The following is a 16,695-nucleotide window of genomic DNA, read 5'->3' as shown; positions in this document are numbered from 1 at the left end:
CTCCAGAGACAGGTGATCCAAAGGAATCCCCTGAGTGGCAGCCACAAAAATCAGGATACCAGATGCATGTAAAAGCTCCCTTATGAGACATACTGTGCTCTGAAGCACAGTTAAGGAAGAATACAAAGATGGTGCCTGTTTCCCTCTCTGGAATGTTCCAGCAGGCTCCTAGATATGTATCGAGTTAGATGATTGACCCTGTGGCCAATGTTTTAATATAAGCAAGTGAGCCTCCTTCACTTTCAATCTGGGTGCTATCAGCTGCCTCTGGGCCCTCGGATGGGTGAGTCTGAGCACGTGAGTCCTAGAAGAGCAGTTTCTCAGATCACTTTAGTCTTGTGGGTCTTGGAACACAGGCCCTTGTCGGTTTTCAGATGTATGTTTTGGGGAGTTGTCTCTCAAGCGTATGTCTTAAAAGTTGTTATGCCTAATGTGAGTTGAGCCCAGTGCTCCTCACAAAGAAGCTCCAGGTTTTGAGTTCCTTCCCAGTTGTACGTCACTGTGCCAGGAGTGGGCTTTATGAGGGGATTCTGTCCCGGACTCTTCTATGTGCTTCAACATGTTTTTCTTCTGGTTTGCCCGTGTGTAGTTGTCACTCAGCCAGCCTTTGTTTTTTAAGAGGAAATTGTTCCCTTGTAGCTGGACTCAATGTGTGGGAACAGGTGAGTTCAAAGTCTCCTATGGAACCACCCGGAACTACAACCTCCGAGCACTTGTTTGTATAGGTGATCCTCACAACCCCGTGGGTAAGCTGCACCTTTTTTCCTTCTAAAGGAGAAAGCAGAGAAATAGTATTTCATAGGGTTATATGCTTCTTTACCAAAATTAAGAACATGTCTAGAAGGGCTATTCATCAAAAGCTCTTTTCATAATAACTATTCATTCTACCCAAGTGGAAAAAAATACGTCTTAACCAGCCCCTTAACTCATGCAAAGGGAGAAAAAAGAAAATGGAAGACTGCACTGCAGCAGATGGAGGAATTAAGTAGAATGGCTGACCAACCGACACTAAAATTCATAAAAACAATTTTAAAAAGCACAGAAAGTAGCATTTTATTCTACTTTAAATATTGGTTATAGCTTAACTAAGCAACGTATTTTACTGGATCTAATTTCATCTAGAAATAATTTTTTCACCACCTTTTTTCAACAGGCTAGTGTTGAAGCCACTTTATAATTCACTTTATCAACATACCTTTGCTTTATACAAAAGCAAGGTGTCCAAAAGACTGTCAACAAGGTAATTTTTTCAGGTGAAATTACACAATACTGCCAGACAGATAATATTTTGATCACGTCAGTGGGTCTCTGGTACTTACTGAATAAAAGTTAAGCTCCTTGCTCTGGCAGTGAAGACCCCTACAATGTACCTACTTTAAACTTGCCCTATTTACTAAATCTGACAAACTCAGTCTTTCTAGCTCTGTCAAACATTACCCTATCCATGTGATAATAACAGCTCACAGCCAGAAGAAACCTTTTCCTCTCTGAGATTCCACACCCTTCAGCTCACCATTCACAAGGCATTTCTCACGGCACTGATTTATGTACATGTCTTATCAACTTTAGTATACTGAAACCCTAAGCCTAGGTATGTATATATGTATGCATGTGCTTTATTTATTATTGGACACAGTAGGCACTTGAAAGTATTTTTCTACAATATGTCCTCCTCCACAGAAAAATATTTTAGGCTGGGAAGGAGCAGAAAGAATGAAAGGAGGCACAGTGGTCCCTTGTCAATCTCTATGACTTACACATGTACGCTGTCTAGTTTATCAAAAGCTTTCACATACGTTTATCTCCATGACACAAACAAATACCAAAGGAAAATGAACAGTGTTTAAGATCAAGGCTATTAGGAAAAATTTAGAAAAAATAGAGGAAAGGAAATGGCTAGCTTTGCAAAAGTAACAAAAGGTTAATTTAAGGAAATTTTAAAAGGCTAAAACAGATTAAATGGAGAAAGTCCATGGAATTTTGGAAAGCTACAGAAGTTCTAAATTAGACTCCAATGAGCAGAAATGAAGACAATGAAAGACTTCAGAGAAGTGGTACAGGGAGAGCCCCACGGTCTGCAGCGTCTCTAGTCAGTCTGCGGTGCTTCAGAGCACGAACCCAGAGAATACCATGTTGGTGACTCAACAAAACATGGTCTGAGATCCATGAGAAATGGAAACCATTTTCGGCACAGCTTGGTAAAGCTGGATGCTGGTGGCATCAGGAAGATGTTAAGTCTCTGAAGAACTCTGTAGAAGGTGATTTGAGTGAAAACAAGAGATATCACAAAATTCTTATTGTGGCTTCACATGTTGATACTTTGGATATTGTGGAGTAGGATTCCCAATGTGATTCTGAACAGATACATTGTCTCTGTCTACACTTGGGTTCCCATCCTCATTGGCTGCCTCTGACCCTATCTTCCTATCCCCAACCAACACACCAGTTCTGAAAACATGAGTGAAATTTGTTATAAATATCTGGCATGACTCCTCTAACTTGGAGGAAGCTTAGCTGGTATAAGCTGTGGTGCAACTTGGCTCTGAATTGGGAGAGAGGCATGCAGATGCTGTCTTAGCACTTTGTTAGGCCCAAGATAACTACGAGGTGAGAAACAAGCTGTTCAACATCACAGGATTTCTATCAAAATTCATCATCATTTTGATCTGACTTGATCAATTCATTTATTTACCAGAACGTGAAAGGTTTATCCCATAAAAGGAGCAAAATTAATGTGAACAAATATAATACGGACCAAAGAATGGAGTTACATGGATGGAGCAATCTCACAAATCTAATTAGAAGCTGCTTAAGGCATTCTTACAACTACTATGCTGGTGAAGAAATATGGATTCTCCCACCCCAAATCTGACAATCCTATGTATTTGGTAATAAATGCATTAGACTGACCCAGAATCTAGAACCTCAGAGAATTAGACACAAACACAAATAGCCTTAGAAAGTCCTCAGAAATCTAGACCACGTCAGATTTTCAGAGTTATGGAGGTCACCTCACTGGTGTACTAAATAAACGTTTATAGCACCTACACACAAGGCACAGTGGGGAGTATAATATGGCACAGGTCTGACCAACTGGTGAAACATTCGTTATAGGCAAAATGGTCAGAGCAGCAGCCCCCACATCAGAGCCATCTCGCCAGGAGACGTCATCAAGTGCCGGCTGGAGGTGGTTACCCAGTCTGGAGGCCCATTTCAGTCCAGTAGGTGAGAACAATCCTTTCATGTCCTACCTCTTCCAGGCAGCTCTCCCAGAGCCTCCTACCAAACAAGCTGTTTCCCAGCCACCTTCTAGAATGTAGAAGACCATGCATCCCTCCAGACTCGGCCTTCTAAGCCAAGATGGCATGTAGCGGTCAGTGAAGCCTCAGCCCCGTTCTGTGAGGAATGAACGACTCTGGCACGTACGACGGGGCTCACTGTGACAGAACTTTCTTTCCAACATGGCTCCTCCGGTGTTGAACAAGGTATGAAGTTCGGGTGAAGCCTTTCCCGCATGTGTCACACTGATAGGGTTTCTCACCGGTGTGGATTTTCTGATGTTCGAGAAGGCTTCTACTCCGAGTGAAACTCCTGTCACACTCGTCACACGTGTAAGACGCGGGAGCCTCAACGCTTTCCCACCGGCTTTCCACCCTCCCCCGACCCTCCCGGGTCTCTGCACATTCACGATCCTGCGCATCTTTATCGCCGTGGATCCTCTGGTGTCTGAGGAGATGTGAATTCCGCCTGAAAGCTTTGCCACACGTGTTGCACTGGTACGGCTTCTCCCCCGTGTGGATTTTGTGATGTTCAAGGAGGCTGCAGCTCTGGCTGAAGGTTTTCCCACACTCCTCACACCCGTAGGGCTTCTCCCCGCTGTGGGTTCTCTGGTGTTTGATGAGGTTTGAGCTGTGACTGAACACCTTGCCACACTCCTCACACTCGTAGGGCTTCTCCCCGGTGTGGACTCTCTGATGGATGACGAGGGCAGAGCTCCCGATGAAGGTCTTGCCACAGTCTTCACACTCATAGGGCTTCTCCCCGGTGTGGATTCTCCTGTGTTTGGTCAGGCCTGAGCTCTGAGCAAAACTCTTTCCACATTCGTGACAGTAGTGCCTCCTACTTCCTGTGGCAGCTTTCTGCTTTCTCGGGAACCTGCCCTCCCGTTCGCCAGCTTCGGTGCCTTCAGGAATCTGGGCGGTGTCTTCACGCGGGGGGCGTGGCATTCCCCCGGACTCTTGTACTGGCCGGACCTCGTCCACAGGCAGGGCCCGGATCTCGGCCTCCGTCTCACCACCTGAAATAACAAGTGGCCACACGTGGTCAGTGATGCCCTGCCACGCAGGAAAGCTGTGACTACGGTTCCACACACGCGGGGATGAGGGTTTCTGTACAAGAACGAGGATGGGGACGAAGGGGAGAACGGGCCTGGGGTCACTGGAAGCGGGGTGATGGGGGGTGGAGGAGGGTGGGAAGGACCGTGCTGGGGACACTCGCAGAGGCTCTAAGTCCTGAGGACGAAGGCAGGGCCCTGCACTGGGGCTGCACTCGAGGAGGGCTGGGCAGATGGCAGCGGTAAGCAGGCACGCGTGAGGACCTGGAGGTGTTCCGTGCGACACAAGGAGAGCAGCACGTAGAAAGCGATCGTCGGTCAGGGACGGTCCTCTTGGCTCTTATCCCAGACGAGGCAGGGGCCCCAACACGACGGGCTTCGGTGCCGACAGGTCCGAGCCAGCGCTCCTGCTGCACCACGGTCGAGCGGCACGAGCTCAGACGGGCCAGGCTGTCCCGTGTGTCCTGCACCCCGATCTCTGGCTCGCTTCTCGCTCTCGCCCTGCAGTCCCACGGCCCATTTCCCGAGGACACCCCAGCTCTCGTCCCGTGTCGGAACCAGCAACAGAGAGGGGACCAACGGCGACAGCCCTACTATGAGCCAGGCCTGTGCTCGGGGCTCCAGCTGCCGTGTCCCACTTAACCCGGCCAGGACGCGGCAGGAAAGGGAAGGGAGCCGGGCCGGGAGGGTTAAAGATCGGGTCACGCACGTGGTTAGTAGCTGGGTTCAGAAACGGTGGCTCTGAACGCAGACAGAATTCAGACAGCGTCTTACGGCCCAGTAGGTTCCAACCGACAGAGGAAGCCACGAAGGCCTACGACGAACCAGCCCCCGTCAGTCTTACCCGGGGAGGTCAGGCCGCCGGGGTTCTCCCGCCCTTCGTCTCCGTGGAAGCTCCCCCGAGAGGAATCCAGCTGCGCCCAGCCAGAGGAGAAAGCCAGGGCCACGTCTTCCGTTTTCAGCAAGCCCTGCAACGGCACACGGGCCTCCTAGTTCCTCTTACCCAGAGTCCCTCCCGGAGCCGGGTGCTGCGCAGAGGGGCTCAGGCGGTGAGGGGACAGTCCCCGAAGGCTCCGCAGACCAAGCCGGCGCGGCACCTAACGCTACTTCTCCCGGTCTCAAGTGACGGCTTCATCAACAAAACCACTGCGGAAGTAGAGTGACAGCACGTGAGGACAGGGGTCTCCACACAAATACGCCAGTCGCCTGCGTCTCTACACAAATACCCCGGACGCCCGCGTCTCCACACAAATGAGCCGGACACCCGGGCACAAGGTAAAGAGATTTGGAAAACGGAGGCCACGCCACTGCAAGGACCGGAACTGACCCCCGCTAGTGATGGTGGCTCATTTGTATTAACAGTTATTCAGATACAGTGAAACGTGGGTCTGAAGTGAGGAAAGTCAGGGAAGCCAATGGACACCCCAGAGCCTCCAGGGCGTGGAGGACCGGGTAAGAAGTTCAATCCAGTTTAAGTACAGACTGTTGCGATCGTGTGACTAGTTGAGACACGTGGGCATGCCGTATCCGTCCCGGCAAGCTAAGGGACCACGTGGTTACCCCCCGGTAACAGGGCAGGAAAGCAAAAGAAAACCTTCGGAACAAAAGCACCGTCACAACAAAAGCTTCAGTTTGCTTTTGCAGAATCACCGTTACTGATGAAGAAGATCCCACTGAAGAAGGGGCTGGCCAAGGACACGGAGTAGGGGTCTGGCAGACGGCACCCAAGCTAGTCATGAAATAGGACGAGGCTCCCAACTAGGCACCAGGAAGTCAGACAGCGACAGACGACACTAGCATACACGAGAAAGTTGACATCCCATCTGGCATTTGGCTGGAGGATGTAGACGGGGAGGGGGCGACCCTCCCAGGATGCACCACGGTAGCGAAGGGCAGGGAGGGGCTCCGGCTCACCTGGGGCTCTGGGGGCAGCCTGGCCGCCACCACTGCGTCTCCTCTGCAGCGCCCTCCCGGGGCAAGCCCAGGATCCTGGAGAACTAGGAAGGAAAGAAGCTCTGGATGAGACATCCCTGGCACTCAGCCTCCCTCCCTGGCCTGCGGAATCCAAGCTCAAACACTGGGCCTGGAACTTCGTACAGAGTGTGTCTTCCCAAAGGCCCGATCCCTACCCGCTCCAGTCCCGGGGGCTAGAGACCTGTGCTGTGCTCTGCCGACACACAAAATCTATGCAAAAACGGCAGGATCCTTGGAAGGGATGGTGAGTTTAAACCAAATAAAACAAGCTTTTCATCTGAAGATACCCTGGGTTTTGCTTGCGAAGGGGAGAAAAGTAAGATTTCGGTTAAAATGCCTTTAGGGGTCATTAAGGGCTTTCTGCTTTGGTTTGGAAGAACTAGAGGTAAAATAAAGCTGGAACCAGAAGGCAGAAATGGGCATCTGCTTGTACAGAACTTGCTCAGCGTCCAGAAGAACCCGAGGTCTCCCTGGAGGAGGCAAACTTTACATGGAGCACAAAACAGCTGGTTTAGCTGGAGCCTGTGTTGGAAGTCAGGACTGCGTGTTGGCCGGCGTCTCAGTGCTGTGTGTCTTGGGACACGTTCAGGGCACGTGAGAAGACACCGCAGGACATACAGCCAGTCCTGTGGAGTAAATCCTGCTATTTTCATAAGAGACCAGGGTTTAGACATTTATACTCTAATCCGCAGTAGTCCTGTAGTCTGTGGGATATTCCGACGGGCTTTACAGAGTCTGTTCGTTTTCTTCTTGGCACTTACCACTACTGGAAGCTGTACTGTTGTGTGTATGTGCTGCCTTCCCCACTCGAATGTAAACCCCAGTGCCACCAGGAAGGACTCCGTCTCACCAGCGGCCGGTCCTCAGCACCAACCACACTGGCTACCACGTAGGAGGCAGAATTACGTGTTACATGAATGGGGAACCGATTCTTTCCAAACCACCGTTTGAAATTTCCCTTTCAGTCTCAAAGTGGAGTCCGTCAGTGATGGCCAAATAAAGTCGCGGTCAGCGCCCCTATCAGATGATCGTCAGTGAAGCTGGACGAAGTCTGCAGGTTCACGTGCCCAGAAGAGAACACTCACCTGTGCCTGGTAAGGCCCGTGATCCCAGGGATTCATGCTTGAGCAGAGCCCTCACCGGCTGGAACTGGGCACTCGGTGATCCGCGGGAAGGTGTCAGTGCTGCCATCTCGCAACAGACAAGCTCTTGGCCCTGGCCACCACCTGGGACCTAGAGGTTATTCATTCGTTTTCATTATTTGTCAGACATTTCTGGAGCACTTCCCATGTGCCTCACAGTTTCCAGGGCCACGAAAAACATGAACTCAGGTAACACAGACAACAACCTTGAGGTGGGTACCGTTACCGTGATCATTTCACCGATGAGGAAGCGAAGGCACACACAGTGTAAGCAGTTTTCCCAAGGTCACCCAGCTAATAAGTGGCGGTGCTAGGATGGGCACTCGGGCAGAGGGACCCCAGAGCCCGTGCTCTTTGCCATTACCAGGTGCTCCCGCGTTGTATACGTCGTGCTTTTACAAAGACTTTTGGGAACCGGTGCTGGCTCTCAAAATACTCCTATCTTATCTGACAAGTGAGGGTAATAATTTCTCGTTTATAGGGTTTTGTTATTGGTTTTGAGAACCAAGAAAGATCACAGAATGTGAAATCACCTAACGCAGGACACACGGTCTATCCCCACTAAAAGGTGGCTTCCGTGCATTTATGGGCAAATTGCACTTGTCAAGTTACTTTCTCACGTGCAGCTCAGAACTCCCCACATCTTCTGTAATGACTGAGGAGGCTGAAGCTAAGAGACTTGAAACGCCTTCACTGTGAAGGGCTCGCGGGCAGTGGGCCCCAGTGCAGACCCGGATCTCCTGGTCAGTGGTTAGGAGGCTCTGGCTGCAGTCCCCTGAAGGAACATTAACTGGTGCACAGAGGACACCACCTTAGAACAGACTGGCAAAGCAAGAAGAGGCGGGGAGATCAACCTGTTTTCCACCAGGGGTGTTCTCTAGCCTGGGGTCCTTGGACTCCTCCCATGTGGTCCATGAACTTGGAATAGGAAAGGAGTAGTTTTATTGTTACCAGCCTCTAAGGGAACGTGGCCTTTCCTTCTATTATAAATTGAAGCAGCAATCATGTGGCATAAGCCACGGCACTTCGCCACCAATAGAAATTGCAGATGTTTTGGGGCGCCTGGGTGGCTCAGTTCGAGCCCCGCATCGGGCTCTGTTCTGACACCTTAGAGCCTGGATGGAGGCTGCTTTGGATTCTGTGTCTCCCTCTCTCTCTCTGCCCCTTCCCCGCTCATGCTCTGTCTCTCTCAAAAATAAACACTTAAAATTTTTTAAAAAGAAAAATTGCAGATGTTTTCACACCACATTACAGCACAACGAACAGTGTCAAAGTCACTCATGCTTCTAACGACTTTGAAACTGCACCCGGGCTATTGGGCCTGTGCCCAGGTCTTACTGATTAGTGCACCATTTTTAAAAAACGCACGCATAACGTTGTCACTCATTTGTTTAATGCTTTGCTGGGTGTATTTCAACATAATCGAGTTCTTCCGTGATCCTTCATGTATCTAAAAATTCTGTTACGAGGAGGGGCCCAGGGACTCCACCCGAGTGGCAGAGAGAGAGAGAGAGAGAGAGAGAGAGAGACAGACACGGAGAAGTTCCGATGTTGACGGCACGCCCCGCCCTCGGCCCCGAGACCTGGGTTAGAAACCGGGCTGGGGCCTCTACCTGTGGTGTCGGCGCCTCCAGCTGTCTCTGCAGGTGCTCCAGGAGCACCACCACCTCGTCCCCGCTCTCCGGGTGCTGTCCCCGCACCCAGGCCTGGAGCTCGGCGGGCAGGATGGTCAGGAACTGCTCCAGCACCAGCAGCTCCAGGATCTGCTCCTTGGTGTGTATATCCGGGCTCAGCCACTGGCGGCACAGCTCGCGGAGCCGGCGCAGCGCCTCGCGGGGCCCCTCGGCCTCAGGGTAGCGGAAGCCCCGGAAGCGCCGGCGCGAGCGCTCGGGGCCGGGGGCCGGGCTGCCGGGCGCGGCCGTGGGGACGTCCTCCTCCTCCTCCTCCTCCACCTTCACGGTCAGGATGCCCGTCAGCAACCCCGGCCGCTCCTCCGCAGTGCCGGCATCCAAGGTCGCGCTCGCCTTCGACTCCCCGGCCATCCCGGACCTGGCGCTGGCGGACGGCTGCGCTTCTGGGGACGTAAGTCGTGCGTAAGTCACTCCTACGGCTTCCCGCGGCCGGAGCCGTCCTCCGCTCCCGCCCCGGGCCCCGCAGCCAGTCTCCACGCCGCCGGCCGGAATCCGCGGGCGCCCTCGGCGCGGGAGAGCGGGAGCGCGGGGCCGGAAGCCGGGCCGAGCCACTTCCTGGGCCCTCTAGGACGCGTCTCTTGGTGGCGGCCCGTTAACCCTTCGGCTCTCGGGCCGCCGCCGGCGAGACGGCGAGAGAGGACGGGGGGGCTGTGGTTTATGCTTGGCTGAAGCCGACGTCTCACGATGCAGCGAACGCGGGCCCGCTGGGCCCTCAGAGTTCGGGCCTGAGGCTTTCCCCCGCGGCCGCGGACGTCACTGGGCCAGGCTGGGAGAGCAGCGGCTGCACCTGAGCCTGACCAGCTCCGCCTCTCCTGCGAGGCCTGCCGGCGGGAAGACCCTCCCCGCCTCTGACTTCGTCCTCACTTCCATGCATCCTTAACACCTTGTACGCGTGAGCCGCCACCAGCGCCATTGGGATCCTTCCTGCAAAAGCAACCCGAGATCCCCAACGGCCCCCACCAGTTACCACTTTCCACTTTCTGTGGCCTCCCCTCGGGCAGCCAGGCTTGTGCTGCTCCCTGCTTCCAGCCACTACCGTGTCTTTGGTGGCCAGGGGACCCTGTTCACTCCTGGTCGCTGTCTTCTTGTTCCTTCCAGTTCTCATTCACACTCTAGCACAGTGAAAGCTACACACTCTCAAGCCACATTACCTGGGCTCCTAATCCTGGCTTTATTTACCACTTACTAGCTGAGTGACCGCAGTTAACTATATAACCTCTCTGTGCCTGACTTTCTGAATCTATAACTGAGGATAGTAATAGTAGATAGGGATGTGAGCAGTGGGTGAGGTTTTTTATGTAAAGCTCTTAGAATAATGGCTAACCTGTAATAAGCTAGGCCTACCCTAAAACGGTAGGAAGCCCTGAGATTCCTTTGAGCCAAAGGAGGCTATATTTTAAGCCGGAAGTGACAGCAGTTATTTTGCTGGACTGAGATGTCAGTGAGTCTGCTTTCTACTCAGAATGTAAGTTTGGTAGATGTTTTTTAAGTGAAAAAATATGGTAGTACCTTCCTGAGTTTTAATTCCTCAGTCTATCTCTTCTATTAATCTCCTGGCCTGGGCGTGATTACCCGGTGGGCACACTCAGCTACCTCCACCCCTGCCCAGTCCTAGGGTCTGGCAGCTGCTCACCCCCGGGGCCCCTGGTACTCAAGGGCAGCAGGTGCAACCACTTCTCCAGTCTTACATTGGTTCCTGTGTAGACTGGGGTGCGCATTTGAAAGTAAATGCCTTATGCCTTTTGCTGTCAACTCTTAAAAAAGCCGTGTGCCAGTGGACCCCTGCAGTTCAAACCCATGTTGTTCAAGGGTCAGCTGTTCTTCATTTAGTCCCATTGCTCCTGCCTTTATCAGGGTAAGAAACATAGGTTGTAGTCATAATACAAGTGTTTGTTTCCTCTTCCCAACATAGATTTCAGTAATCTGGAGCATAGCCATGAGATAACTCCTGTAAAAACACTGTAAAATGTAAATCAGAGCACTGTGTGGATGTGCAAATATGAGTAGCTGGAGGGGACTGTCAGGTCATGTAAGTGTCATTAGTGAATGACTGCTTTTGTTGCTTGGTGAGTAAAGGTGACCCGCATATTTGTAAAGGCCATAAGCAAATGTAATTTGGAGGGATGTTTAATTCCAGCTTGTTCTCAGAGTTCTATATAACTTGTGTGTTGGGAATTTCTTAGTAATAAGTATAGATGGTGACAAACTAATGTTATGTGCTTACTGCTGAGATACCATAAGAATTATATTCCACCCCTGTGATCTGCCAAACAGAATTACCCTAAATCTAATCATGAGGACATTATCAGATAAATTCAAACTGTCGGACATTTTACAAAACAATCACCCCGGACTCAGCAAAACTGTGTCAAGTAATACTTAAAAAGTGGATGTAGAAGTGTAGGTAGAGAAACTATTCTAGATTAAACAGACTAATAAGTAATCACAATCAAATGCATTTAAGGAAACTTGACTGAATTTTAATCCCATTTTAAAGACATTATTGAGGGGTGCTTGGGTGGCTTGGTCGGTTAAGCGTCTCACTTCGGCTCAGGTTATGATCTCCCGGTTTGTGGGTTGAAGCCCCACAGTGGGGCTGGAGCCTGCTTTGGATTCTGTGTCTCAGACTCTGTGCCCTCCCCCATTTGTGCTCTGTTGGCTCTCTTTCTCTCAAAAATAAAAAAACATCAAAAAAATTTAAAGACATTATTGGAACAATTGAGGAATTTTGAACATATCCTGCTTATTAGATAACACTACCTAATATTTAATGATAATATTAAATTTCTTTAGAATAATGATGGCATTGTGGTTGTGAAGGAGAATTGTCCTTCTTAGACATTGATTAGTGGAGTATTTATGGGTGAAGCATCATAATGTCTAACTTTCAGTGAGTAAGAAACACAATCTGAACAATTAGTGAATCTAGGTAAAGGATATGCCGGTGTTTAACTTTTCTGTAGGTTTGAAAGTTTTTTTTTAACATTTGGGGGAAATTTATGTAAAACAATTTTGAGAAATTTTGAGAAAGATCTTTCAATACATTTCTGTGCTCTATCTGAATGGATATTTGCTCATCTATAAGTAAAATTAAGAAAATAAGAGACTCTCACCACCAAAAGTTATGGTAGGCATTTATTTTTATTCCTATTGTCATATTTTTTACACCACTGCTTTCTCTACTAAATCAGAGGTCAACAAACTACTGCCTACAGACCAAATTGTTCCCCTGCCTGTTTTGTATGGCCTTAGCAAGAAATTTTATATTTTTAAATTATAGGGGAAAAATCAGAAGAAGAATAAAAGTTTGTGATATGTGAAAATTAAAGAAATTCAAATTTCAGTGTCTATAAGGAGTTTTATTAGAACACATTCATGTTCATTTACATATTGTCTATAGCTGCTTTCACTCTACAGTGGTAGAACTGCAATTCAGCAAAATATTATTCCTCAAAAAAAATTTTTATACTCTTAGGGTGCCTGGGTGGCTCAGTCAGTTAAGTGTCCAACTTCAGATCAGGTCATGATCTCACAGTTGGAGAGTTTGAGCCCCGTGTCAGGCTCTGTGCTGACAGCCTAGCGCCTCCTTTGGATTCTGTCTGTCTGTCTCTCTCTCTCAGTCCCTCCTCTGCTTATGCTCTGTCTCTCTCTGTCTCTCAAAAATAAGTAAGTGTTAAAAGTTTTGGGGGGCGCCTGGGTAGCTCAATCAGTTGAACATCCAACTTCAGCTCGGGTCATGATCACACAGTTTGTGGGTTCGAGTCCCGCATCACACTCTGTGCTGATAGCTTGCAGCCTGGAGCCTGCTTCAGATTCTGTGTCTCCCTCTCTCTGCCCCTCCCCCGCTCACACTCTGTCTCCCTCTCTCTCTCTCTCAAAAATAAATAAACATTAAAAATATTTTTAAAAATTTATTCTTCCCGTTAGAAGACCTGTGTTACAAAAATGTATTTAATTATGTATTTTAACAAAATTAACTTTTATTCAGTTTCTAATCAAATACTATAATACTTTATTTTCTTTCATTAAAAAACATAAGTATTTACAATTTTATCAGTTTGGGAAGACAAACAGAATAAAAATGGAGAAAAGTGATCAAAAGACAAATTCAATGATAGAATAAATATAGCCTATTTAAATGCCTGCCTGGCCCTGTTGGCTGCTGCTGGAGTGAATTCTCAGCCTCAGAATTAGCATAGTTCAAAATCTCCTTCAGCTTCAAAACGTCCAAGGGAGAGATTTTGGTGACTTCAAAGAAGATCTGGTGAGAATACTTGGAATGCAGAGTCTCCAGCTTATTGCAAGGACACAAAATCAGCAGGATGTTCAACTGGTTGATCAAGGGGTGAAGATCAGAGGTCTTGTAGCCACCGTAATACTCAATGGTAGGAGCCCAGTGTCTGAACTTTTTCACGTAGACGGCCAGGAGGAAGGAGTCAGCAGCTAGCTTGGAAGGGCTTTCCAGGATATAGTCCTATTCCTGCAGTCATCTCACAGATGAAGGGGCACGGGGTCAATGCCTTCCTGCTGGCATGGAGATACCTAGTATATCTGCACAGGAAGTGATAGGCGATGGGAATACTGATATCAAGTTTGAGAGTTTGCGGTTTGCCAACTTCCATGCATCTTGCTGATAAATATATAAAAATCTAATTTTATCCTATTCGATTTAATTTCCCACTTCACTGTTTAGAGTCTTAGCATCAGGAAAGCACTTATACCTAAATTCTGATTTAGTTTTTGTCACTTTCCAAGTCTGTTAAATAACTGAGGTCAACTTAACTACAGACAACCAAGGTGATGGTAATGCCTATGTACCTTTTAAGCTAAGAGGGAAATGATCTTGCATGAAATGCTAGCCATTTCAGACAGTGAACACAGTGTATGCATAAACTGGCTCCCAACCACAAAATTCCTGAAGAAATTAACCAAATTAGGAGACATCTACAAGACTGGGTTGGATGCTTCCCTGCATTTCAAGGGTAGAAACGTCTGTGAATTTTAAGAATTAAAATCATGCCTCTGGTCTTCACTTGGCTCAGAGGCTGAGCTTAAACTTTTTGATTCCAAAAGTTCTGGTGCTTGCTTCCAGTAGGAACAAGTGGGATTTTGAAGTCAATAAACGTGCTTCCGCCATGAAACTGGTGGACAGGTTCCTTTCTAAGGGATCAACAAAAGGAGCACGGGAAGTAAGGGGCTCCCACCAAGGGGTGACGATAAAGAGGACCGAGGGGAGCATGGAGACTTGAAGGGTATCAAGATGGTGAAAGGCGAATACCCAAGAGGAGTAGGAGACGTTTGAACAGTATAAGGGTCACTGGCGCAAATTCCTCTGCGTCCCCGAGGGCCAAGGGCAGCGCAGGCAAATCGGAACCACGAGAGGAGCGGCGCATCTCCACCAAATGCCCCAGAGAAACCTTACAGCCTGACGCCTTCCGCCCTCGCCCGCGCGCCACGCCTTCTCCTACCAACCCACCGGAAGCGGAAGCCTTGCGGGCACCGTTGCTGACGCGCCTGCGTGGGCACCGTTGCTGTGGCGCCTGCGTGGGCGGGAAGTGCCGGCCGTACGCACTCTCCGAGGCCACTGCTCGGCGTTGGCCGTTTGGTTGCCGGTGGAGGCGTGGCTCATGGCCCCGGTGTCCCAGTCCCGCTATCCCGAGGACGCCGCCGGCTCTCGGAGGCGGCGACGCAGCTCTGTGGGGAGCCAGCCGTGCGCGCTGGCCAGACGCTTCCCTTGTGGAGGCCGCTCCCGCTCTCACTCCCGCGGCCGCGAGGGCCTCAGGCCTTCGTGGGGGGTGTCGGGCGTTGGCGACCCGAGTCCGCTGGGCCGATCTGAGTCTCGGGCACAGCCTTCGGGGCCCCGCAACTACGCGTTCTCGTCCTCTTCCGTCCACTCTGGCGGATACCGCTTCCATCACCACCGCTATGCGGGCGACCTGCAGTGGGCCAAAGAGTATGAGAAGGAGAAGGAGGAGAGCTATCGTCAGAGGTGGCTGAAAGAGAGAGAGAGGATTGGGGAGCTGGGAGCTCCTGGGGTGTGGGGGCTCTCTCCAAAGTTTCCTGAGCCGGATTCTGATGAACATACCCCAGGGGAGGATGAAGAGGTAAAGAGTCAGGAGACCAGCAGTTCAGATTCCAGCTCCGAAGAAAAGGGGAACACCAGTCGTTCAAAAAGCAAGAAAAAAAGAAAGAAAAAGTCTAAAACGAAACATAGGAAACATTCTGATAATAGTGATAGTAATTCAGACTCCGACATTAATTCTAGTTCTGATGATCAAAAGAGGGCCAAAAAAGCCAAGAAGAAGGAAAAGAAGAAGAAACACAGGGCAAAAAGAACCAAGAAAAAGAAGAATAAGAAGACTAAGAAAGAATCCAGTGACTCAAGCTTTAAAGATTCAGAAGGGGAGTTGCCAGAAGATACCTGGATTGAGCAGTCAAAGATTACAGATACCATGGATCTAATAGGTCCAGAAGCACCTGTAATACATATCTCTCAAGATGAGAAACCTTTGAACTATGGCCATGCTCTGCTCCCAGGTGAAGGTGCAGCAATGGCTGAATATGTGAAAGCTGGAAAGCGAATCCCACGAAGAGGTGAAATTGGGCTGACAAGTGAAGAGATTGCTTCATTTGAATGCTCAGGTTATGTCATGAGTGGTAGCAGGCATCGTAGAATGGAGGCTGTACGACTGCGTAAAGAGAACCAGATCTACAGTGCTGATGAGAAGAGAGCTCTTGCATCCTTTAACCAAGAAGAAAGACGAAAGAGAGAGAATAAGATTCTAGCCAGTTTCCGAGAGATGGTGTACAGAAAGACAAGAGGGAAAGATGACAAGTAAGGACTTTGTGTTGTACAGTGGGACTTTAACAACAATTTTATGTAATCAAAACAATATGAAAAGACTTAATGGTGCTACTGTATCTATGATGTTAGAAAGTCCTTCAAGAAAAAGCTGCTGAGATCTGTATTTTTAACTTAATATGTGCACATAGTTTAAAAAATATTCAAATGCTATAGTAGAAGTTAATAAAAGGTCTTTCACCCTAGTCGCTAATTCTTCTCCCCAAAGAAATCTTTTTGATGTCTTTTATGTCTGTTCATAAGTTCCGTGTCTATGCAAGCATATTTCAGGATAAAGGCTGGAGATATTAACCTGAAGGTTATTTTCCCTGTTGCTCTGATTTCTCTCTCTCTTGAAGGGCCTTATGGAGCCCTTCATTTGCCCCAAGGAAGACCAGAAGAACCCCAGAAAGAAGAGAGGATTCAATTGAATGTAGACTTCTGGTTGCAATTAACAGCTGGTGTTAAAAAGTAAAGATTTACTGGCTCATGAAATTGCAAAGTCCTCCAGGAGAATGGGTGTCCTGTGTGGCTTTATGCGACTTTGGCTTTCTTCTTCATCATGGGTCATTTTCCTCCTGAGGCTAGTTTCCCTTAAATAACAAAAAGGCTGCCAAAGGTCCTGGATTTGATTATATACTTCCTGGTCCACCTCTGAAGAAAGAACATTTCTGTCTTGGCATTCCAAATAAGAATCCTGAGATTCACCCTAAT

At 48.9% G+C, this 16,695-nt stretch overlaps 2 protein-coding genes and 1 long non-coding RNA gene across 3 annotated transcripts; 2 read left to right on the top strand and 1 right to left on the bottom strand.

Moving 5' to 3' along the window:
• Positions 1-3,327: 3,327 nt before the first annotated feature.
• Positions 3,328-9,786, bottom strand: ZKSCAN4 (zinc finger with KRAB and SCAN domains 4). Its single transcript, XM_078446491.2, has 5 exons — positions 9,063-9,786; positions 7,393-7,540; positions 6,248-6,330; positions 5,178-5,301; positions 3,328-4,297 (listed from the first exon to the last, which is right to left on the bottom strand). The coding sequence occupies exons 1-5, from the start codon at positions 9,489-9,491 to the stop codon at positions 3,435-3,437; spliced, it is 1,647 nt and encodes a 548-aa protein (XP_078302617.2). The 5' UTR covers positions 9,492-9,786; the 3' UTR covers positions 3,328-3,434.
• LOC144616313 (uncharacterized) lies at positions 6,973-8,636 on the top strand. Its single transcript, XR_013555459.2, has 2 exons — positions 6,973-7,401; positions 7,931-8,636. It is a non-coding gene; the product is annotated as an uncharacterized LOC144616313 (long non-coding RNA).
• A 4,848-nt stretch (positions 9,787-14,634) lies between the features above and the next one.
• On the top strand, positions 14,635-16,231 carry NKAPL (NFKB activating protein like). Its single transcript, XM_060614173.3, has one exon. The coding sequence runs from the start codon at positions 14,768-14,770 to the stop codon at positions 15,977-15,979; it is 1,212 nt and encodes a 403-aa protein (XP_060470156.1). The 5' UTR covers positions 14,635-14,767; the 3' UTR covers positions 15,980-16,231.
• The last annotated feature ends 464 nt before the right edge of the window (positions 16,232-16,695 follow it).

This window comes from Panthera onca, chromosome B2, assembly GCF_046562875.1.
Source record: "Panthera onca isolate mPanOnc1 chromosome B2, mPanOnc1 haplotype 2, whole genome shotgun sequence".
Taxonomy (NCBI): domain Eukaryota; kingdom Metazoa; phylum Chordata; class Mammalia; order Carnivora; family Felidae; genus Panthera; species Panthera onca.
Note: the sequence above shows the minus strand (reverse complement) of the source record. Positions and strands in the feature narration are given on the sequence as shown.